We start from the raw sequence: 23,322 nt of genomic DNA, 5'->3' as shown, positions 1-23,322 counted from the left end.
ATCATCACGAGACCGATATCCTCAGAAAAGGACGAAGCCATTGAGGACTACCACACCGCCAGCGACCAGCTCACTCACAAGGCGCATTTGCTTCCACCTCGCTGCCACGCCGGACATCATCACATTCCACTTCATCAGGTCGCAAACCCAAGGAAGACCCCACCAAGTCTCTCCTCCAACATCACCGCGACTCCACTCGTTTTCATCATCACCACCACCAACCTCAAACCCCTCCAAGACGACCCCAACGGAAGGAACTATCCATCGGCTTATTCGCCCAGCTTCTGAGAGATTTCAATATCTGTGGACATGGGAGGCGGAGGCGGCGCCAATGGTGACCCCGGAGAGGCCAACGACACCAACATCAACACCAGCGACGGCCACAAGACATCAACAACCGACAAGAAACCTTCACCGGCACCGGCCTTGCAAGTCATTGTTCTGGTGAGTGACTTCCCTTCTCATCCTCTCTTCACCTTGATACGCCCTTCATCCCATGACGACTTTTGCCCCAACCATCACCCCACACCCACCTCAGCTCAAGCCAATTCCTGGCAGCCTTTCGTCTTCAACACTTCACAACGCCACTATTAACGGCTTAGAACGCCGTCACAACGGGTCTGTCTCTCTTATACCTAGCCGCAAAGAGTCCGTGCCGGGCAAGTGCCTGTGCGCTTCCCTTGTTTCAAGTGAGCCCATCCCCACGATTGAGCAGTCGTAGTTCGATTTGCCTCTATTCTAGGTGCTTTCATATGTTTCCTTGTTCAATGTCTCGGGTCGGGGAACAATGGGATCCTTATCTGTCACCCCAACCACAAAGCGCAAGTACGCCACGGCTCGGGGGTGACTCGACGCGTTTTAGACGTGTCACTTATCACCAATAACGGTTATCTCTGGAGACCCAGGCGTGTTAGCAGATCTGGATAGGCTTTGGGACCTTGGGAAATCACATTTGATCCCAAGTGAGAATACTGGGAATCGCAGGGCTAATAGGCTGTCTTTGATCTGATTATCACTTCTTTGCCAGGTTCCGCTAACATGCACTTATCAGGGCTCTGGTGGAGGACCCCTCGAGTCCAATGTCACAGCATTCCTCGTACGCCCGATAGCGGCAGGCTGGAGGAGAGGGTCAGTCATTGCCGTGGATGCAGGCGTGCACCTCGGTGCCATCGAGAAGATTTTGGCAAAGACTCAGCCAGCTACACTTGGCGAGGATGAAGAACACACGTTGCCCTACACCCTCACAACAGGGCCATTCGCCGGGCTCCAAGTCCCCACGGCCAAGTCATCAGCCAATGCATCCTTCATTCACCGGACCCTAATCGACACATATCTAATAACGCACCCTCATCTCGACCATATCGCTGGCTTCGTAATCAACACAGCTGGTCTGGGTAGTTCCAGACCCAAGAAGCTCGCCGGTCTACCCAACACGATAGCAGCTTTCAAGACTCACATCTTCAACAACATCATCTGGCCAAACCTAAGTGACGAGAACAACGGTGTCGGCTTGGTGACATATACCCGGCTAGTAGAGGGTGGCTCACCGGCGCTGGGAGAGGGCGAGTCAAAGGGATACTTGGAAATCACGGACGACCTCGCAGTTAAAGTCTGGGCCGTCAGCCATGGCCATTGCTACGAAAGGCACAGCCATCGCGGCAGCGGCAGCGTTACGCGCCCAGGAAGCTTTGATGCTTCCTCCATGGGAGCATCACCCATGGGTGTCATGAGTCCGCTCATGTCCCACCTGGGGCCCCGTGGAATTGCCCACCATAACAGCATAACGTCGGCTAACAACAGTCTTGCTGCCTTTATGCAACAGCAACAGCAAAGAGATCAGGACCGTATGTCTATTCATCTCGGAAACCTGTTTGGCGGTGGCGGCCGTAGCAACTCCATCTCTGGACTCGGTGGCGGACATGCACCAGATGAATCAGTTTGTGTCTACGACAGCTCGGCCTACTTCATCCGGGACGTGACAACGGGTACGGAGATCATCATCTTTGGTGACGTCGAGCCAGACTCCCTCTGTTTGTCACCACGGAATCGCAACATCTGGCGAGAGGCCGCCCCCAAGATTGCCAGTGGGAAGCTCACTGCCATTTTCATCGAGTGCAGTTTTGACGATTCTCAGACGGACGATCGGTTGTTCGGGCACCTTACACCAAGGTATATCGTCGAGGAGATGACCGCCTTGGCCGAGGAGGTAACGGCTGCGAGGATGGATATCCTGCGCAGACAGTACGAAAAGGAACACGGCATCAAGCGCCAATCCACAAGCCGTCCGGGTCCCATGGGAAGGAGTTACTCCGACTACGGAAGCCTCAGCAGCGATAAGAAGCGTAAACGCGCCGAGGAGGAGGACCGCAACACCCGACGAAGGACAATTACGTCCCATGCACGAGCAGCCAGCGCCAACCCGGGATTCAGAACCAGAGGGGAACAATCAACAGCAGCAGGAGCAGACAAAAGCCAACAACCACAGTCATCACAGCAACAAGATCCCCGACATCCCGCAGAAGACTCCATCTCGCCCAAGTCCGGCAAGCGCTATGAAAACCGTCTCAGTTCCGCCTCCGCTCAAGCAGCCGCCGCCGCAGCAAGCACCACCTCCCTGCACGACAACGACGGCGTCAACCCTCGCAACCCAACAGGCTTCGTAATCGACACACCTCATCTCGCCACTCCAACAGCCGAATTGTCCCTGGACGACTTCCAGCAGCGCGCCACAGTCAACCACCAACCGCAATTCAACACATCCCTCCAGCAACACCAAATGGGCAGCAGTTCCCAACAACAACAAAGCCTCCCGCGATTCCACCTCTCCGAACCCACCTCCCCCTACGGCTCCCCACACTCGTCCTACATGTCCATGTCCAACTCCCCCATCCCACCCCCAGCCGTACCAGCAGCCGTGCACTTCTCCCAACTTAACCACCCCAGCGCCAACCTCTCCTCCTGCTTGTCGAATTCAAATTCGAATTCCGGAACAGCCTCAGGAACCTCAGGCCTCGTCTCATCCGCAGCCTCGAACGTCACGCCCGCCACTTCCATGTCACTCTACCTCAACGGCGCGACGCAAGATATGATGGACACGGACTCCAATGCTGACATAGACATCAATGTCGAGCTGGCTAGACGGTTGCCCGAGCAGCCGCTGGAGGGACTGAAGGTGGTGATTATTCATGTCAAGGACAGGATGGTGGATGGACCGAGTGCGGGCGAGGTGATTATGGAGCAGCTGGCGGAGCATGAGGAGGAGGTTAGGTTGGGGGTGGAGTGGGTTTTGAGTTTTGCTGGGCAGGAGGTTTTTGTGTAGTGCAAGGAGGATTTGGGGATTTGGGGATAGGGAAATGAATGGGGAGTATATATATAAAGGGGAAACGGCGGGGAGGGAGGATGAGGTGTATCTGTGTTTGATTCTTGGGTGGTGTGTTAACTTTGTGGTAAATGATACCAATTTGAGAGTCTTTTCTGAAGTTTTCGATTTGGAGTGGGTATTGCGTGAGCAAAAGCATGTTCGGTAGCAAAGAGGCAGGACTTGGTCGATTCGTGGATGGTGTGCATTCAAACCCAAAAGGCGTTTGCAAGGACAGCTTACTTTCGCAACCGTCCTTTCCTTTACGTTTATACCCTGAGGACACATGATCGCCTGCCAACGCAAATATGTATTTCGTCTTCTATCCCGTGCTCTATGATGGTAGTTCTACCTTTATATCATCCATTTTCCCTTCCCTTCCATCACTCCATGTTTCGCCGAAGAAGCATTGCCCTGATGACGTCCCAGTACAAGAATGATGACGGGTGATCCTCGTCGAAGGTTGGCAAAACCAAAGTCGAGCACCAGGATGATACCAAGCCCCGAGTAAGCCATAACCCTCCAAATGCTCACCCCTAGTTCTACCAACCCCCGTCGGGGGAACAACCGCCATCCATCTCCATACCCAGGTGTATCCACGTAGGACAACATATACCTCTATCAAAACAATCCACGCCACTCCCATCTCATATCTCATATCTTATCCACTACACCCAGGCCTCTACTGCTTCTGCTTCCCCTTCCCGTTCTTCCCCTCCCACTCCCTCTTCAACTTCTCATACCCCTCTTTACCCCCCACATCCCTCTCAAAATCCGGTCTCTGCAACTCCAGCCCCTCCCTAACAACCCCGTACGTAATCCCCGCCATCCTCGCCAAGGGGCGATAAACCTCCATGTCCATCAAATTCTTGTCCTTATTAACCGCGTCCTCATCCACCCAGAACCGCGTCCCCTCCACCACAACAAGCGTGGTGCTCGTCTCGCCCGGCTTGCTCCGGCTCTCAAACTCTTTGACGTGGACAAGTTTGCACTCGACCGCGAAACACGCCTCCCTCGCCCTGGCCGCCTTGACAGTCTCGCAGTCGTACGCGGGAGAAAGCCCGCTGATGACCCACTCAGACACCCCGTGCGGCGAGTTGACGCTGCACGCGTTGGCGGCTTCGATGTACGGCGAGGAGATAATGTTGATCACGCATTCGCCTGTCTCGTGCAGGATGCGCAGAGAATCCTTGGCGCGCGATGACGGGGATAGAGGGGAGACGAAGCCCAGGGTGAACAGGGGCGGGTCGTGGGCGATCACTTGGAAGTAAGAAAAGGGAGCCAGGTTCTCGACGGTGCCGTCGGAGGAGCGCGTGGAGACGAGGGCCAGGGGGCGCGGGACGATGGCGGAGATCAGGAGCTTGTAGTTAAATGCTGGGGGACGACCTTCGGTGTAGGGGTCGATGACGATTTGCTTCTTCTTTTCTTCGACTTCCTTGGGTTCGGCTGCTTCTGTGGAGGGTTCATGGGGGGAAGGAGTAGTGGAGGCAAGTTGGTTGGCGCCCGAGCCGAAAGTCCAGTCTGGCTGGGGGGTTTGGACGTAGGTGAATTTGGGAGAGGGGTCGTAGGCTGGACGGGAGGCTTCGATTTCTTTGAAGTTGCCGTGGGGGTTGCGGCCGAGGACCTTCTCGAAGGCGGCCGTCTTCTCGGCGGCGGTTTGGGGTTCGGTGGACATTTTGGGCTTTTTTTTTGTGTCCCTTGATTTTGTTGGAAACGTGAAGGTTTCGGTAGTGATTGAAGTCTGGCACCCAGGTGTTGAGTGGTGAGGTTGTGAATAAAGTTAAAGATGGTTTAATAAAGTAAAGTTGGTTGCTGAGATAAGAACCTTGGGATGTCTTCGGTATGAATGCCCAATCGGGAAGGACCCTCAAAAGGCGAAAAGGCGAGGTCGAGCGAGGACGAGGACTGAGGAGGGGTTGACGATCAACACGGCTTGGTTCCACGGTAATGGGAAGTGGGAACGGGAGTTTCGTTCGGTGATACAACTTGAAGTGTTTGTAAGACGTGTGTAAGCCGAAGAAGATTGGATATCGTCGTCTGTCTACCAAAAGAGCTGTGGTCTTGAAGCCTGATTTCGTGGCTGCTTAGACATGAGGATGAAAGCAAGTTCACTTTTATATAACACTATAAACAAATCCCATCTCTTAAGCCGCGATCAACAAGGTGTTCCTGCCGAGTTGTCCATCATTGCCAACCATCCCCAAGAACCCCCATCTCGGCATTCGGCGGAAAGATCTGGGTCTGCGGGGGAAAGCGGGGATAGCGCGGCGCCTATTCCGCTTGTCATTGCCGGGGTCCACGCAAAGGCCGGGATCTAGTATCGGCTGCTGGGGCCGGCGCCGAGGTTCCGGACAACAATAAGATACTGTGTTCGGCTTGCACCGGCCGGAAGCCCCTGAGAAAGTAAACAAAGAACAATCCCAATTGTGAAGTGATTATTTGTGAGCAGAAGGTGCCCCATGGCATGAAAGGCTGACCGAGACGAACATTGTCCATCCGCATAAGAAAAAGGAAAAAAGGAAAAACAAAGACAGATGATTTCTCCATTACCAATACAAACCCCAGTGAGACAGACTTCCCTATCCATTTATCACCGTGAGCAAAGACTCCCGTCTCTATACTCCGTCGAGGCGCCACCTGTATCTGTATCCAGAAAAAAACCAGGGTATATTTCTCCTACATCTTCACCACTCTATAGCCACTCATACAACCTTTTATGTAACCGAACGGGTGACATATCACTCCAAGACCGTTCACATCTACTCCTTAACCTCCACATCCTCCTCCTCATTCTCCAACTCCCCATACAACTCCCTCAGCGCCGGCAAGAACCGCTCCGCCATCTTGAATTCACCCAGCTTGATCTTCATATAATCAAACGCATACAACACCACCGTCCTGTCACCACCCAAACCCTTCTTCTCTTCACTGCCCTCCAACTCATCCAAAACAGGCGCCTGCATCTTCGGATACCGCTGACTGAAATGCGTCAACAGCACCCTCCTGGCGCCCATCTTCTTGCCTACGTCTAGCGCCTCGCTCGCGGTCGAGTGTTTCTTGGCTCTGGCCTCACCGATGAGCTCATCGTCGAACGTGCACTCGTGGATGAGCAGGTGGGAACCCTTGCCGATGTGCGCGAACGCGTCCGAGGGGCGGCAGTCGCCCGAGAAAGAAATCTTGAGACCCGAGGGCCAGGTGAACACGGCGGCGGTGGCGCCGAGACAGTGGTCGACGAAGCAGGCGTCGATGGAAGCCAAGCCGGTCTGGGATTCCAAGACGTCCGCGTTGCGGAGGGCAGCGGGTTGCAGGGTGCAGACGGTTCCTGGGAGCATGTTGAAGTGGTTGTTAGCCGGGCCGAGGTCGGCGGAGGGAGGACCGTTGGGGTCGTCGGCGGGTTTACGGCCTGTGCCGATAAGGGTGAGGAATTTGATGTTGGTCCAGTCAAGAGGTTCGACGTCCTTGTATTCGTGCAGGAAGCCGATGTACTTGGGTGTGGAGATGATGGTGAGGGGTTTGGCTTCTTCCTTGTGAGCGGCGCTGACGGCAGCGCGCTGGGCAAGAACGGAGGGGACGCCGAGGTGGTGGTCAGCGTGCAAGTGCGAGATGTAGATGGCACGCAGGTCACGGAGGATTACGTCGGTTTCGGCGTAGCCGTACACGCGACGGAGCTGGCCGAGAGTGTTCTCGCCGCAGTCAAACAGGTAGCTGCCGTAGCCGGGGACGCGGATGAGCGTGGCCGAGACATTGCGATACTTGGACGGAAGGGCGGAGCCGGTGCCGAGGGTGACGATCTCGGTGTCCCGGTTGGGGATGTCTTGCTCGGACTCGGCGACGCGGGCGGCAAACGCAGGGTGGGCAATCTTTTCTTGCGCTTCGAGGGCGAGGTTGAAGGCCTTGGCGTGGGTGGAAGTAAGCTCCTTGATAGGTTTGATGGTGTCCATGATATCGATGGCGAACTTCGGCTGGAACTCGACAGAAGGAGAAAGGAGTAGTCTTTGGCCGGGCTTTCCCAGCTCCGCAACAGATGCTAAACCCGCTGGTAAGTCCCCTTCTTTGTTGTTATGGTTGGGGATGGAGAAGCGATCGGGGTCCATCCGATGCATCATGATAGCCTTCCCAGATGCGCCCGCGAACGAGATAACGTTGGGGCTCATTCCCTCGCCGAGCACAATGTGCTTGAAGGAGTTGTGCTTCCCCATGAAGTCCTTCAAGCGGGAGTCGTCCTTGACATCTGGACTAAGAATCCAGTAGAAGGCATCGATATTCTCCATGATCTCCTTGTTCTCCCACTCGGGCCTCCTGAGGAGGCTGTCGAGGAGATACTCGTAGCGGATATCAATGAGCGCAAAACCATGGCCAGGAATAGGAGGGTCCAAAACCATATCTGGGGTAACAACAGTTCCATCCTCTGCCGTCACGCTCTCGCCCTTTGCGAGCTTGCTGAAAGTCCACTTGGGTAGGCCATACTTGAGCGCGTTGGCGGGCTGGAACTTGCCTCGACGAGCATGGTTCTTGACGACGTAGCATGTAGAATCAAAGGAAGGGTCCGTAGGCGGCAAGCGGTGGATGAGCGCACCAGGCCAGGGCTCCCTCACAAGCACCTTAATATCGGGAACGTCGGCGTCCCTTCCCGGCAATGGGCCCTTGTAGACTGTGATCTTGCCTTCATCGTCGCGGACAAAGATCTTGGCGGGAAGCTTGACCTTGTGTAGGGACTGCTCTACGAGAGCATCCGGCTTCCAGTCCGAGTCAAACATGTGCTTGATGATGGTCTGCATAAGCAAGTGCGTCTTTTCCTCGTCGTTTTCCACCCCCGCCGGCACATCATCCACCCCATCCACAGCCTCTTCCCCTTCTCCCTCTACCACAGTCTCCATGGCCTCGGGTTCCTCCGAGGAGTTCAGCTTCCGCTTCCGCGGGTTCTGTGATCCGGTACTGCTGCTACGCGACCGGCTCTCCATGCCTGTGGCAATCAGGGGGATCTTCCACACCTTGAGGTTCTCATCCTCGTAGTCGGGCTTGCTGTTCTCGGGGTTTGCGGCTCTAGGATCGGCGCGGAGCTCATGAGCGTCGAGTGGGAAGCCCTTGCGGAAGACGAAGCGTCTGGCAGCAGCCAGCATGTGCTCAAGGTTCTTGGAGCCGTGGATCTCAATACGTTGAGGACCGCCATGGATGATTTCTGGCTTCTTCTTCTGACGGCGAAGCTTGTTCTCCTCCTCAACTGCAGTCTTTGCGCTTATGATAACATCGGCGACGGTCAGAATCATGCCCAGCAGGCCGCCCGTCGTTGCCCAGTCCGTCTTGCCCGAGAGGAAGATGTGCGACAGCTTCGCGGCGGGGATCTTGTGTTCGGTAAAGAGGCGCTGAGTGCCTTCGGAGAGATGGCCGAAAAGGTAACGGCGGTTGTCGTAGTGGACGAGGAGGCATGCGCCCGGGGTGTCGGCCGTCGGGGCGGCGACAATCTGGACGTGGCTGCGCATTGCTCCGTGCTCGGGTTTTGCAGGCCCTGGGGGAGCTTCTTTGTCTTGTGGAGGAGGAGTGAGGATGAAACGGGCACCGCCGATCTGGTAAGGAGCGAGCTTGATAGCAATGCGGTCGGGAAACAAGTCCTCGGGGACCTTGGTGTGCCTCAGAATACCGCGATCCTTCCAGGTTCGAAAGGCTCGGTTGGGGGCGTAGAGACTGTATTCGTAGTAGAGGTATTTGTAGCGATAGAGTTCTTTAGATACTGTCTTGGAGACCGAGTCTGGGATTTTGTACTTGGAAGATCCAGATTTTTTCGGAGGGTCGACGACGAGAGAAGGAGTGGGCTTCGCTGGGCGAGGATACGGGCGAGGATCTCGGGACGGAGAGGCTCTAGGATTCGAGGGAGGATTCGAGGCAGAGTTGGGCACACGACGTGGCCTTAATTTTGCAAACGTCGAGGGATCTGCTGACGAGTTCGAAGATGGTGTAAATCCTCTTGTTGAAAGACAACGTCTAAGCGACAGGAGCGACGATGTGGTGGTGGTGGTGAGGGTGGAGATTCGAGTCGGCAGCACGGTTCTTATCCTCTTTGATGCGGCAGCGACTGCAAGCTTCTTGTAATGCATCGACGAATGGGTTTAAACAATAATTGCCTCTGACCTGAGCATGTCGAGAGGATCTGTTCGAGTGGAAAATGCCGAAAAAAAAGAGAGTTGTGTCACCCGGCGCGTGGAGGAGTCAATCGGCGTCTCGGGGATCTTTTTTTTGGTTTCACAAGGCGAGTTGACATTGCGAATCCGCGGGCAACTTTTTTCTGCCTGCCCGTTGGAGTCACTGCACTCCCGTCTTGCAGCAGAAGTGGAAGCAGCATCCCCGCAAAGTCTGGACCTGGTTCAGCGCCACCGCGGGGCATTTACAGGGGGCTGACCCAGTACGCCAGCGCTCGGGTTTGTGGAAATCCAGGGTAGGTGGGCAACAGCAAAACGTCGGGTTAAGGTTGGCTGAGGAAGTAAGAAAGGGGTCCAAATATACCCCTATGACACGAACAAAGGTAGGTACTCTGGTTGGATGAAGCAATCATGTGTATGCTGAGTACGATTTGTGGTCCAGATTTCTCTACCCGGCGCATAACACCCAAAGAATGTCCCGGTGTATAGACAGTTTAGGCTGAGGCCGAAGCAGCTTCAATGCCCACCACGGTAACGTGTATGAATGGTGGAATATCAACATCATCCGTGGTCCGTTCCGTCCTATAGTCAAGCCGACTTAATGATACCCCTCAAGGGGTTTGCGAGTGTAGATGCGCTCAAATGTGTTCAGTTGAAAAGCGGGAGAAACCCCGACAGAACTCTGGCAAAGCTCATCCAGTCCCTGCCAGGCAACTCACTCCAACCTTCAAGACGAACAGTGACCTCAACGCAGGAACTCACAAGATGAAGTCCATCCACCACCCCCTCCCCCTTCTCCTCCAAACTCTCACCATCCTCTTTCTTTTGCCATCATCATCCCTCGCATCATCCAAAACCCTCCTACTCCCCTCCACATCCTTCAACCCCTCCAGCACCTTCAACACCTACTGGTCCCTCAACTACCCGTGGGGCACCGACCACAACGGTGCCGCCCGCATGTCCCCTTCCCAAGTTTCGACATCATCCTCTTCTGACGGCGGCACCTCAAGCACCTTGACCCTAACCGCCCGCCGCGTCACCGGCCAAAAACCAGCCACCCACGGCGGCAAACAGATCCCCATCAAGTATTTATCGGGCGCCATCCACGCCAAGCAGCACTTCACCATCACCTCTCCTTCTTCTCCTTCTTCTTCCTCTTCGGTCTCCGGGTACGACTTCTCCGCCGAATTCCGCGCCCCCGTTGCCAAGGGAACATGGCCTGCGTTTTGGCTGACGGCTGTGAATGGGTGGCCGCCGGAGATCGATATGGCGGAGTGGAAGGGCAGTGGGAAGATTAGCTTCAATACGTTTAACACTAGTAGTCAGGTCATGGCCAGGGATGTAGCCTATAGGAGTGAGAATGGGAATGATTGGCACAAGGTGTTGTGTGAGGTCAGGAGGGATGGAAGAAACGGGGGGAAGGATGTGGAGGTGAGGTTTTGGATGGATGGGAAGCTGGTAGTTACGCAGTGGGGGAGGGGGTATGTTGGGCAGGCACTTTATCTGTGTAGTATTCTTGTGATTTGGTTTTGTTGTCAGCTCGGTTGCTAACTCGGAGCATCATATAGGATCATCAACCTCCAGATGGAAGGCTCGTCGGGTTCGCCTGGTCCTGAAGTGGGTAAGTCAACTATTTCTCTGTTTGCTCTACTAATGAAGTAAACTTGATAGTCTCGTCAGTCACTTTGCTAACCATGATACAGACACCTTGTATCAAGTCCGGAATCTCGAGGTCTGGGGCTATGGTGACTGAGAAGTGAGAAGATGTTGAGGAGCTGCTCCTTTCACGGAGAATCCGAAAGCTTACCCAGTATGATTTGTATTTGCAAGTACTTTGGTATTTAGTCCAAAATGGAAGATGTCAGCTTAATGGTCGACGAACAGCTTAACTGAATAGGAAAATCTTTGTCCATCAGTGGAGTTTTCGACTCTGGCATGCCTGTCCGTCGCATGGAGCGCAGTCACTCGGATTCCAGAACCCGGCGCTAAGCTACCTTAGCTACACTTGCACGTGTTCGTAAAAGCTTCTCCCGGAACGTTGTCAGATCTCCGGAACCCCTGAGCAAAATCAACTTCTTCCTCCATTTGGGCCTTGTCCGGGGAAGTTAATATATGTATCTGTAGGTGATGCTGATGTTGTTGAACTTGTTGTTGTCAGTTGTACAGAACGGGAGGGAGCCAGATGATGCAGGCGCCGCCGTCTTGACAGTCGGGCTGTAGGGCTGAATGCCTTACGCCATCTGAACGTGCTGCGGTCCCTGAAGAGGAGTAATACCTTATGTATCAACGGGTAGCGTCTATCAGCTGACGTGCATACAGACTGCTGCCCCGTGGTCCGCATCACCAAGTTCCAGAACTCTCAAGGGGATATTCCAACTTCCAAGGTCGTTTTCGAAAATGGATATACCCGACCAAGACGCGGAGAGATGGCGGATTTGAAAACCTACACCCGTTGAGGGCTTCCAATCAGCGGCGTCTGTGGACGCGGAGAAGGCGCTTGTGCCGCTTTCCAACGTAACTTGCGCACCGTTAGTTCCAACTGGATATCGTTAGGTAAATATTGGCATCGGCAGAGCTCTTGACGATACTGCCGTCATCACCTCGATGCTCCGAAAGCCAGAGGAAGACGACAATGAGTAGCAAGACCGCGGGATTGTAAAGATGCGGTGATATGCCCTTGGTTCAGTAAGGTATTGTCTGGGAGTCTTAGTGCAACCTCTTTATGTAACGTCACTGTAATCTTCTTTGGGTGCTGGTCCGGAGTCGTTTAGGCGAGGCATCAACCAATCGGCCCAGACCTCGAAGAATATGAGCGATCTGGTATGAGCAAGTTCCCTGGTTCAGAGATTGGATAGAATGGACATAGCTATCGGTATCAGAGTCCCAGAGATCAGGGTAAAAGGTTGAGAACAGAAAAAAAGAGACTGAAGGGTGTTTGGAAAGGGGTTGAGCTGCTCACTTCTCACTGTCAGAACTGTCTTGCAAACCACGATGATGATTGAGGCTGTGAGCTGAAGGGTTTCAGGGGGCGCATGCACGATTCTCGAGATAAGTTTGTCGAACCAAAGTCCACACCACCTCCATGAGCCAACATGTCGACCCGAGGGTGGCAGGGCGCTTGGCTTGCATTGGAGCTGTGTGCAGGAAAAGAGCGAGTCAAAGAGAGTGTTCCCTACCGTCTTTGGGCACTGGAAGGTTGAAGTCATTGTGACTTCCCGCAATGTCTCTTTGCTGATCACTCCCGTCGTTGTGTCCTGTTCCCATTCCATCTTTTCCCTCTCTCTGTACCCTACCCTTCTGAAGTGAATCCGTTCTCGATCCCGAATAGGGCAAGAGCGATATTATCGAGATAAATCGTGCTGATGCGTCCGTCCTCCCGTCTCTAACTCGTTCCCTCTAGCGGCATCTAGTGCCAAAGACAGCCCCCCTGTCATTTAGCCCACATCTCGTCAGGCCTGGCTTTCCAGTCTTCGCCTCTGTCAATCTCACCATCCTTCTCAACTTCAACTCAACTTCAATCGTCACTTCAGTTTGTCGATCCGGTCACTCGTTCATACAACCCCGGCCCTTGTCATTCGTTCTCGGTCTCCATCGCCACTTCGTCCTTCAACATCCAACAACCCGCGACCCCTGGGCAAACATCAATGAATCCGTAGCAAGAGAGATTCGCTTTGTTCGCTTGGCCACGGTGATGGCGACGGCGGCATCATCTCGACAGACGCCGGCGACCTGGAACTGGAGTGCGACCACTTCGAGAACGACGACGACGACGACAACAACAACGAGATCGCGACATCATCTCTTGGTGTTGTTCACGCTGCTCATCATTCCCTCATTTCTGTCTGCGGGTACCGCAAGCGCACAATGTGGAGCCGACTTTGGATTTCCAACGGAGAAACTGCGAGTCTTCTCCCAGGACACCATCAACGTCACCTATACTTCGACCTTTGACAACCCGAGTCTTGCCTGTTGGTGTGGCACTTCAACCGACAAGGAAAAGAGTGAGTACTCAACGTTCCCCCATCAGCTCTCGTCCCGTCGCTTCACACACAATGTCACCGCTCCACCAAGCCCTGCAAGCCCCCGGTACCCCTCAAGGTGCCCAGCCGCCCTTTGGGTCACAGGTCGCTCCTCAACCAAAATCGAATCGAGCGTTCTTCCCGCCCCCTAACAAGCAACATTGACAGGAAGGGATTGATGGCGACATTGCGATCGCAAACAAGGTTGTTGCTGGCAGAAAGACTGACATCTCCCTTCTTCCACAGAATTCACAGTTGATCATGCGACCCCCGGTAATGGAACCACTCCATTTCCATTGAACTTTTCTTCGACATATCCCTGCTGGTTCGAGCTTCAAACCGATTCTGGCGATTGCAGAGTCGAAAGCTTCAAGTTCTTCATCTTCGCCAAGGACCGCGATCCCGACAATCGTCTTCCGGCAACCTTCGGCCCCAGCGCAACCATCATCGCGACAGCGACAGCGACAGCGACCGAAACCGCCACTGGTACTGCGACCGACCAGCCGAGCCTTGGTACCGTACCGCCCCCCTTCGCCGACGCATCCTCTTTGCCAACCCCAAGCCCTCCGCAACATCCCGACCAACACTTCGCCCTCGGTGCTAGAATCGCCCTGGGTGTTGGAATCACACTTGCTTGCATCGGTGTGGCTGCCATGGCCGCCTTTCTGTACTTTAGGCGCCGGAAGAAACAACAGCAGGCCGAGCTGGCCGACGCCATCGCCGAGCACGAGTATAGACAGGGAAGGAGGGGTCCCGAGAAAAAGATATTCGGCGGGTTTTCGTCATCGTCCAAAACGTCGTCGGATGATCCTCTATACGATACAGTTCAGCCAGTCTTTGACGGATATCCCGGATCAACAGGCTATGATGATGTACGGTCAAACGGGTCCAGCGACGTATACGGCCATTCCCCGGTGATGCCCCATTCACCTTCATGGTCATACAATCAAGGGTTCTTGGGCCACGATGCTGCGACAGGAGCTGCGCGGGAGAGAAGTACGGAAACGGGAGGACTTGGAGTCGGGCTTGGAGTGACGGAACACCAGAACCTGAGCATCACCGGGCGAGAACTCGAAGCTGCCCGCGCGAAAACAGTCCAGCCGATTCCTACGTCATACGGGCCGAACCCCGTCACTCCCACGCTAACACCACGGGCAAGTTCCAGGGGAGACCTTAACGCACGCGCTGCTGCCGACTCAATTTCCCTCGACAGCCGGCTTGGAGTACCCCCGATGCCTCCCATGCCCCAGTTACCTGCGGCCTCCGCAGCACCTCTTGGGGGCTATTACCCCGATTACAACAACTACGAACAGTACACCATCCCCCCTCCAACCGAAGCTCCGACTCCAACGCCAGTCTTTGCTCTCCTTCCAGTTCCAACGACGTTCCCACAAACGAACCAAACCGCCTCACAATCCCACCGACCAGGACCCCCGTTGATCGTGTCATATGGACCCAATCGAGTAACGCCGACGCCAGCTGTGAATTCGCCTACAGTGCCTCCCGATGAGTCCATGATTGAGAAACCACCCCGAGGAGTTGAATTACAGGCCGAGCCCGCATCTCCGATGGAAAGGAGACATCCATGGGAGGATATTGATCTCCCGAGCGCCAGCAACAACGGTCCCCTACCACCATACGCATCGACAGAGGAGTACGCTGCAATGGAAAGCGGCGCGATCCGTAAACTGGAGGAGCCAAGGGCGCATGCTGAGCTGCCACCGACCAAGGATGGCTATTACCATTCTACATACGACATTGTTGAGCACGAACTACCGGGCAACGCGTATCAACGAGACCCTCTCTACCCGCATGGTGGGCCATCCGCGTCAGGACGTGGGAGGGATATTGACGAGCAGAAATTCCTGCTGGATGATGTTGAAATGGCGCACTTGAAGGCGCAGAAACAACGAATCCGGGCTGAAATGAAGAAGAAGGAGAAGCAGAAGGAGACTTATCAGCAGGACCAGGGGCAGGAACAGGACTTACCTGTAGCGTCGGCAAGCTTCTCCACACGGTAAACACTAGTGATAATGTGTCGGCCCATGTGGAGGAAAGATGCGGTGCGGGAAACTGACATTATGAGGCGAAAGTTTGCGGATTAGCATTATACCATTGGCAGGGTGTCTGGCGTTTATTTTGGGTATCGACGGGGCAGATGACTCTTCTACATTATCATAACATAGCACGGGATGGTGCATCTGCGTTGAGAATAGCAGATTATATGCTTTGGATATATACACCCATAGTCCCATTGTAGTAAGGATGGAGAAAGTCAAGTTCTGTTCATCACTGCGTATCTGTCGTCTTGTCGAAATCTGGTGTTTAAAAAGAGGCTTTGGGTCTCGAAGACGAACGGGAGATCGTCAGGGCCATTTTCTTGTACAGCTTTGGTACGTACCTGCTACCCCACAGCTGCCGACCAGCTGCCACTGATAAGATCTCCCAAGCCTCCAATCACTTTGACCGCCCGGCAGAAAAAGTTACAGACGGGCAAGGTTCCCAAATTTTTGTTTCCCCTTCGTTCAGCGGCCGGAGGAAGAGACGAAAAAAAGACCCCACCGACTGCTATCAGTTGTACAATCTCGACGATTCCACCCAATTCCCATCCATCGTTGAAGAACTTCCCAAGTCCTTCTTTTTTTCCAACACAGCACCACGACACACAAACAACGGGCGACAAAATCGTTGTTGTACCATCCACCACCCACAACAATGGCGCCCTCCCAAAAGCGCAAAGCGATCGACGACGATTTCATCCTCACCATCTCCGACAATGAAGACAACATCCCACTAGAAGAGGAGCAGGCAGTGGTACCCAGGAAGAAGGCCAAGACGGCTGAACAGCAGTCCAACAAGCAAAAGAAGAAGAACAACAAGAAGTCGAAAAAGCAGCAAACCGACGATGATGATGAAGAGGGAGATGCCGAGACAAAAGAAGACGACGCAGCCGACCTCGGCATCTGGGGCTCCAAAGACGAAGACGACGGCGCCATGGACACCGAGTTCCAGTTCGTTGTCGACGGCGGGAACGAAGTCGACGCCGAGTTCGACGGCTGGGGCTTCGAGGGCGCCCACAAGGGTGTCGTGAAGGGCGCTGGCGCGTTGGGCGATAAGAAGCCTGTAGATATCGATGACATTATTCGCAGGAGGAGGGAGAGGAAGGCGGCTAAGGAGGGCAAGACTATCACACCACAAGAGGAGGAGGATAAGATGGAGGTTGATGGGGATGATGAGGAAGAGGAGGAGGCCGATATGGAAGACATCGATGTGGATTTGGATGATGATGAGGATGGTGTCTTGGCTGATGATGCTTTTGGCATGGGTGTTGGGTCGGATGTGGAGGAGGAGGAAGAGAAGGAGGAGAGGGAGAAGAAGGAGAAGGATGCGAAGATGGGAGGTGTTGATGAGGAGGATGACGATGACGATGACGCCGAGGAAGACGGGGAGAAGGAGGAGAAGGGAAGTGGTGACGAGGAAGAGGAGGGCGATGAGTCGGATGATGACTCGGTTGCTACGGCTGTCGAGCACCCCGACGATGTGCAGTCATCGGATGACGAAGACGAGGTCGATGAGGAGGAACAAGCCAAGATGAAGGAGTTCTTTGCGCCTGAGGAGGAGAACCAGCCCAAGAAGAAGGGCGAGATGTCTTCATTCCAGGAGATGTCGCTTTCTCGTCCCATCCTCCGCGGTCTTACTTCCGTGGGCTTCACCAAGCCTACGCCCATTCAGTCCAAGACCATCCCCATCTCGCTCATGGGTAAGGATGTCGTCGGTGGTGCCGTTACCGGTTCCGGTAAGACGGCCGCCTTCGTCGTTCCTATCCTCGAGCGTCTCCTCTACCGCCCCAAGAAGGTCCCCACCACCCGCGTCGTCATCCTCACGCCCACCCGTGAGTTGGCTATTCAGTGTCACGCTGTCGCTGTCAAGCTCGCCAGCCATACTGACATCAAGTTCTGTTTGGCGGTCGGTGGTCTCAGTCTGAAGGTGCAGGAGGCCGAGCTCCGTCTTCGCCCCGACGTGGTCATTGCCACTCCCGGTCGTTTCATCGATCACATGCGCAACTCGGCCAGCTTCGCCGTCGACACCATCGAGATTCTCGTCCTCGATGAGGCCGATCGCATGCTCGAAGACGGTTTCGCGGACGAGTTGAACGAGATTCTCACCACCCTTCCCAAGTCCCGTCAGACCATGCTGTTCTCCGCTACCATGACCTCGTCCGTTGACAGGCTCATTCGCGCCGGCCTCAACAAGCCGGTGCGCATCATGGCCGATTCGCAGAAGAAGACTGCCAACAATCTTGTTCAGGAGTTCGTCCGTCTCAGACCCGGTCGCGAGCGCTCGAGGGAGGGTTATCTGCTGCACATCTGCAAGACCCTCTACACGGAGCGTGTCATTATCTTCTTCAGACAGAAGAAGATTGCGCACAAGATGAGAATCATCTTTGGTCTGTTTGGATTGTCGTGCGCCGAGTTGCACGGTAGCTTGAATCAGGCTCAGGTATGTTTATGGTCTACGGTATGTTAGATGATGGAGCATGGAAGTGCTAACAGAATCACAGCGTATTCAAAGTGTTGAGGACTTTAGAGATGGAAAGGTTAACTTCCTCCTCGCCACCGATGTTGCCTCTCGTGGTCTTGATATCAAGGGTGTTGACACAGTCATCAACTACGAAGCTCCGCAGACCCCTGAGATCTACGTCCATCGTGTCGGTCGTACAGCTCGTGCCGGCCGTACCGGTACCGCCATCACCCTGGCCGCCGACCCCGATCGCAAGGTCGTCAAGGCTGCCGTCAGGTCCGGCAAGTCGCAGGGCGCCAAGATCAGCAGTCGCATCATCGAGGCCGCGGACGCCGACAAGTGGCAGGCCGAGATCGACGCCCTGGAGGACGAGATTGAGGAGATCATGCACGAGGAGAAGGAGGAGAAGCAGCTGCAGAACATGGAGATGCAGGTCAAGAAGGGCGAGAACATGATCAAGTACGAGGACGACATCAGGTCGAGGCCCAAGCGCACGTGGTTCGAGACGCAGGAGGACAAGAAGAAGGCCAAGGCGGCCGGCCGCGCCGAGCTCAACGGCACCCGCGACAAGCTCAAGTCCAAGAACGAGGGCAAGCTCAGCAACAAGGACAGGAAGAAGCTCGACACCATGGCGGAGCGCAAGCAGGAGAGGACGTACAAGAAGGGCAGCGCCGAGAGAGCCGGCAAGGGCGCGGTGCTCAACCTTAAGAAGGTCGTCAAGAAGGGCGGTCCTGGCGGCGTCAAGAAGGTGGGTCGGTCTGCTGGGTCGAAAAAGAGGGGCGGCGGTGGTGCTAGGGGTGGTGGTAAGAGCAAGGGCAGGAGGTAGTAGGTGTCCGTGAGGGTTGATGCGTGAGGTTGTTGTTAAGGTTTTTCAATGTAATTGAGTTTCAAGCTAGTATATGCTGTTGATACCCAGATGGGCAAACGAATAAAGAAGCTGTCTGTTGATGTTATTTAATTTTTTGATGATTGCAAAGAGCCGTCCGTGATCATATTGAGGTGAGTGAGACTGCGGCTTCACATGAGACTGCGGCTTCACATGAGACTGATGAGACTCGATTTGGGTGTGGAGTCGCGGATCAGGGGACCCTGCGGAGAGCTCGACTGACCCACCCCAAAGCTGGACCCTGCGGTGTCACGGCAGGTACGGGTGACGTAAACGGAAGGGATTTGTCGCTTCCCATGTCTCTTGACTTGAACAGGCAGCTGCAACTGACTTTTTTTCCTGTGACAATCCTTCCTTCCAGTTTTTGGACTTTTTGGCTCTCAGCTTCACTATTGAATTTGCGCGTGTTAAACTCTCAGGCAGCCACAGAGGGAGATCATTAGACTCAACAAGCTCCGAGACCAAGTCAGTAGCGGCGGTCAACTCAGCTCAGCATCTCCATCCCGCATTTTTCAACTTCTTATATATCCATATCCCACTTCACCTTCTCTTCTCATTGCATACTTCCATCCAGCAACCAGGTTGCTCGCATCGTGTCGCTACCACCAACCAACTAACCGAATCGAACAGAGCCACTACAGCGCAGGTCGCCAACTTCAATCCCCGTATCCCTGACCAGACAAATCAATCCCCTCCCAACGAGCCGTCCTTCAAGCCTTGGTTCTCCCAACCAAGACAAGGCTTCGGAGGCAACCCGACGGATCCACGAAACTGGCTCTCTTCCCCTTCTTGCGACGCCTCTTCGGCCCGCGCGTACATACCCGATCGACTCTCGTCCGATATCTCTTCCCATCGACCGTCCGCGATCGATACCGCGAACACCTGTTCAACTTCCGCCACCGAACCCTCCCGCGACACAAGGCCCGACTGCAGAGTAGGATATACCGGTTCATCCTCGAGAGAAGGCGCAAAAAGCAGGCGGGTGGAAGATTGGTGGATATCATCCGTCGCCAGAGCCGGCGGTTGGTGTACGGAACGAAGGGACTTGGTGGTGGTGCTGCTGGGTTAAACAAGAGTATCGGTAGTGCGCTCGGCCCGGGACTTGGGAGGAGGTCTTTGACTTGGAAGCAACAGCGGCTACTACGAGATCGAAAAGACACAAACGCAAGCGACAACACGAACACCAACGGAAGACCCGACGACGACGCCCAAGTTCAAGCGCTGTCCCAGCGCAACACTGACACCAACGGCAAGATGACATCCCCATACACCCACGGCTACACGGGCCAGTACGACGCCGCCGCCAACGAACCCCCGCGCGAAGGTGGTTCCCGCCGCCGAAAACTCGCCGCCATGGCCGGCAGCGTCTACCGCGCCGGCGTAGCGGCCGCTTCCGAGATCCGCGAGCAATACAGCCAAACGCGCCTGACACGCGACATTGGCGACGGCTCGCCCGAGCAGGTGCATATTCCCGGCGCGTTTCCGGAGGTGCCTATCATCCACAGGGGCGAGGAACAGTTGATCTTGTTTCCTTCGTACGCAAAGAGGCACGTCAAGGGCGTGCATCTGCCTAGGCGGCCTACGTCACCAGGTGGGGATGGGTATGGCAGGCCGAACGGAGGCGGGAACGGCATAGGTCCTGGGGTCGATGAACGCGATTACTGGACGGCGGAGTGGAACAGGCATGAGGACGAAAAGGCGGTGGTGGATGTAGATATTAGAGGGTGGATATATATGCCACCTCGTGGCCCTATGTCGAGGAAGAATCGGATGGTGTTGGGAGTCGCGAGGAGGTTGAGCGGGTTACCGGGGGCTGCGGCGCCTCAGGCTGCAGTGTCGTCGTTGCAGCATGGGAATGGTGACTTGCGGAGGGCGGTGACTGATCTGGAAGGGCTTGGGGAAGAGGAAAGGATTGCGAAGGAGGCGAGGGAGATTGAAAGGAGGGGACAGGGCGAGAAGGAGGCGGCTGTCAGAGGAGAGTACAGTGAGCGACCTCAGGCTGATGACTTGGACGATGGGTTTGGGGCCATGAGGCAACGGCGCTCGCCATCGCCGCCGAGTCCGACGGCACCGGTGAGAACAAACTCCGGCTTGGGAGCGTTTCCTTCAGAGATGACGGAGGCGGAGCTGGCGGCTGCGAACGCGAACCTGAACGCGCGGTTGGCGCCGTTCATGGCTACGCCGCTGGTGGGGTTGCCCATCACGCTCTTCTTCTACAACGACCAGCGGTCCAAGTCTAAGACGGTTGAGACGAATGCGTCAGGTCATTTTATTGCTCGCGTCCCGTTGGACTTTGTCCCGACACACTTCCGAGTGCTGGCCAACGAGAACATCTCGACCACCCAACCCGTTGAGGTCATCGAGCCTAGGGGAGTTAGTCTGATCAGTGATGTCGACGACACCATCAAGCGGTCGAATATCAATGGTGGCGCCAGAGAGATCTTCAGGAACACCTTCGTGCGCGAGCTGGGAGATCAGACCATCGACGGAGTCAAAGAGCTGTATACTTCTCTGCATAAGATGGGAGTGAAACTTCATTATGTTTCCAACAGCCCGTGGCAGCTTTATCCCGTACTGGCCACCTACTTTCACAAAGCCGGCTTACCTCCTGGCTCGATAGACCTGAAGCAGTACAGCGGTATGCTTCAGGGCATCTTTGAGCCGGTTGCCGAACGGAAGAAGGGCACCCTCGAAAGAATATTACGCGACTTTCCGGAAAGGAAGTTCTTGCTTGTGGGAGACAGTGGAGAGGCCGACCTCGAGGTCTACACCGATCTAGTGCTGGCTTATCCCGGAAGGATACTGGCCGTGTTCATCAGAGATGTTACCACACCCGAGCAAGTGGACATGGGGTATTTCACCTCGAATATGCAGCCCACGGAGAGGCACAATGGGCTTGAGAGGAGTGACAGCAATAGAAGGAGGGCTGCAACAACCACGAACGTTAGGAGTCAGCCGGCGCCGCCGAGACTTCCACCGCGGTCATCTCCTCAACCTAGGGGGCCGGTCATGGGTGATCTGATTGATCTATCCGATGACACTCCCTCCATGCCTGTGCACGATCCCCGGAGCAGCAGTCTCAATGCCATGCACGGGAGTAAATCAACAAGTGACATCCCACAACAGCGGAAAGGCCCACCACCACGTCCCGCCAAACCTACTGCCTTACGCAGCTCGCCAGCAGAGATCAATTCCAGCGGTGTTGCTCCTCCTCCTTTACCACCCAAGCCTCGCGACGCTCCCCGTCCAAGCACCTCGCATCAAAACTCTTCCGCGTCAGGATCAACATCAAGAGGTCCCGCCCCTCCCCCTCCACCACCCCGTCGCACCAACACCGCCAACCTTTCCCAACAACAACAACCACCTAACCCACCACCCCGCCGCGTCCAAACCGCCAACTCCCACACCTCCTCCAATTACGACTCCGACACAGACGAGTGGGGTCTTCCTCTCGAGAAACACACCTTAGGCAGCGGTTCTGGCAGTGGTAGTCGCTCCAACACCTTCCTCCCCATCCGCCCCGCAACTTCCTACGACACCATGAACGGGCTCAACGGCGCGTCAGTGTATGCCACGGGTAACACTGCTTCCGGCTCAGGAGGAGGTGCAAACTCGCCGGTGAACAAAAAGCTGGAAATTTGGCAGAGGAGATTAGCCGAGGCGCACGATCTTTTGGAGAAGCAGGGGGTTAAGCTGTATACGTGGCGAGAGGGGAAGGATGTGGTGGCGGAGGCGGAGGGGATTGTTAGGGAGGCTTTGCGAGAGAGGGATTTTAACCAAGGAGGAAGGAGGTCATAGTGTGAATCGCGGTATGGGTCTGTTGGTGGTTGTGGTGATGTTGGGGAGGTTGGAACCGCGCGGGAAGTTATTTGGGATGCGGATATGTATCTTCATGGTGATGGTGATGTTGATGGAAACGGAAGAGGGGTTAGTAAAGGGAAGAACAAAAAGTGGTATAGCTTGGGAACGAGAACTCTTAAGCATTCATCTTGTCGTGGTAGTAGTAGTAGGAGGGTTGGGAGGTGGTCTACTGGTGCTAGTAGTGGTGCTATTGATGCAGTTGGTAATTGGGTTGGACGTTGAGGGTGACACGGACAAGCAGGTTTACAAAACACGGATAAAAGAAAGAGTTGGGATGTTGTATTGCTAATAGACAATCATACTTTCTTTGGTGAGCGAGTAAATAACTACCTACTTACCGTCGTTCGAAGTGAAGTGTCTATAACCTCCTAAACATAACTAGACCTTTACACAGCCCAGGCGAATATAAATGTACATTTTTCACGAAGTGTAGTGTCACAGGAGTACCATCACATTAAATATTGGTCGAACAGCGAATTATCCAAGTGTTAACTTTCCCCACACGCACCAAAAACTTGGACGTACGCACCAAATTTAACAAAC

General features: G+C 54.8%; 7 protein-coding genes across 7 annotated transcripts; 5 read left to right on the top strand and 2 right to left on the bottom strand.

The window, feature by feature from the left end:
* Window positions 1-182: 182 nt before the first annotated feature.
* SMAC4_05304 (uncharacterized protein) lies at window positions 183-3,600 on the top strand. Its single transcript, XM_066090262.1, has 2 exons — window positions 183-444; window positions 1,052-3,600. Exons 1-2 carry the CDS (start codon window positions 310-312, stop codon window positions 3,317-3,319), a joined length of 2,403 nt encoding a protein of 800 aa, XP_065946838.1. The 5' UTR covers window positions 183-309; the 3' UTR covers window positions 3,320-3,600.
* Window positions 3,601-3,684: 84 nt separating this feature from the next.
* Window positions 3,685-5,458, bottom strand: SMAC4_05303 (uncharacterized protein). Its single transcript, XM_003346360.2, has one exon. The coding sequence runs from the start codon at window positions 5,031-5,033 to the stop codon at window positions 4,041-4,043; it is 993 nt and encodes a 330-aa protein (XP_003346408.1). The 5' UTR covers window positions 5,034-5,458; the 3' UTR covers window positions 3,685-4,040.
* A 561-nt stretch (window positions 5,459-6,019) lies between these two features.
* SMAC4_05302 (uncharacterized protein) lies at window positions 6,020-9,450 on the bottom strand (the record flags this gene model as incomplete). The annotated part of the gene is made up of 1 exon (XM_003346359.2): window positions 6,020-9,450. One exon carries the CDS (start codon window positions 9,448-9,450, stop codon window positions 6,118-6,120), a length of 3,333 nt encoding a protein of 1,110 aa, XP_003346407.1. The 3' UTR covers window positions 6,020-6,117.
* Window positions 9,451-10,257: 807 nt separating this feature from the next.
* Window positions 10,258-11,245, top strand: SMAC4_05301 (uncharacterized protein; the record flags this gene model as incomplete). The annotated part of the gene is made up of 3 exons (XM_003346358.1): window positions 10,258-10,973; window positions 11,061-11,113; window positions 11,196-11,245. 3 exons carry the CDS (start codon window positions 10,258-10,260, stop codon window positions 11,243-11,245), a joined length of 819 nt encoding a protein of 272 aa, XP_003346406.1.
* Window positions 11,246-12,681: 1,436 nt separating this feature from the next.
* On the top strand, window positions 12,682-15,753 carry SMAC4_05300 (uncharacterized protein). Its single transcript, XM_066090261.1, has 2 exons — window positions 12,682-13,493; window positions 13,758-15,753. Exons 1-2 carry the CDS (start codon window positions 13,184-13,186, stop codon window positions 15,530-15,532), a joined length of 2,085 nt encoding a protein of 694 aa, XP_065946837.1. The 5' UTR covers window positions 12,682-13,183; the 3' UTR covers window positions 15,533-15,753.
* Window positions 15,754-16,226: 473 nt separating this feature from the next.
* On the top strand, window positions 16,227-18,983 carry SMAC4_12845 (uncharacterized protein; the record flags this gene model as incomplete). Its single annotated transcript, XM_066091103.1, has 2 exons — window positions 16,227-18,011; window positions 18,073-18,983. The coding sequence occupies 2 exons, from the start codon at window positions 16,227-16,229 to the stop codon at window positions 18,856-18,858; spliced, it is 2,571 nt and encodes an 856-aa protein (XP_065946836.1). The 3' UTR covers window positions 18,859-18,983.
* Window positions 18,984-20,172: 1,189 nt separating this feature from the next.
* Window positions 20,173-23,092, top strand: SMAC4_12113 (uncharacterized protein; the record flags this gene model as incomplete). The annotated part of the gene is made up of 1 exon (XM_003346356.2): window positions 20,173-23,092. The coding sequence occupies one exon, from the start codon at window positions 20,173-20,175 to the stop codon at window positions 22,714-22,716; it is 2,544 nt and encodes an 847-aa protein (XP_003346404.1). The 3' UTR covers window positions 22,717-23,092.
* Between the last annotated feature and the right edge of the window lie 230 nt (window positions 23,093-23,322).

The sequence above is a fragment of the Sordaria macrospora genome, chromosome 4, assembly GCF_033870435.1.
Source record: "Sordaria macrospora chromosome 4, complete sequence".
Classification (NCBI taxonomy): Eukaryota; Fungi; Ascomycota; class Sordariomycetes; order Sordariales; family Sordariaceae; genus Sordaria; species Sordaria macrospora.
Note: the sequence above shows the minus strand (reverse complement) of the source record. Positions and strands in the feature narration are given on the sequence as shown.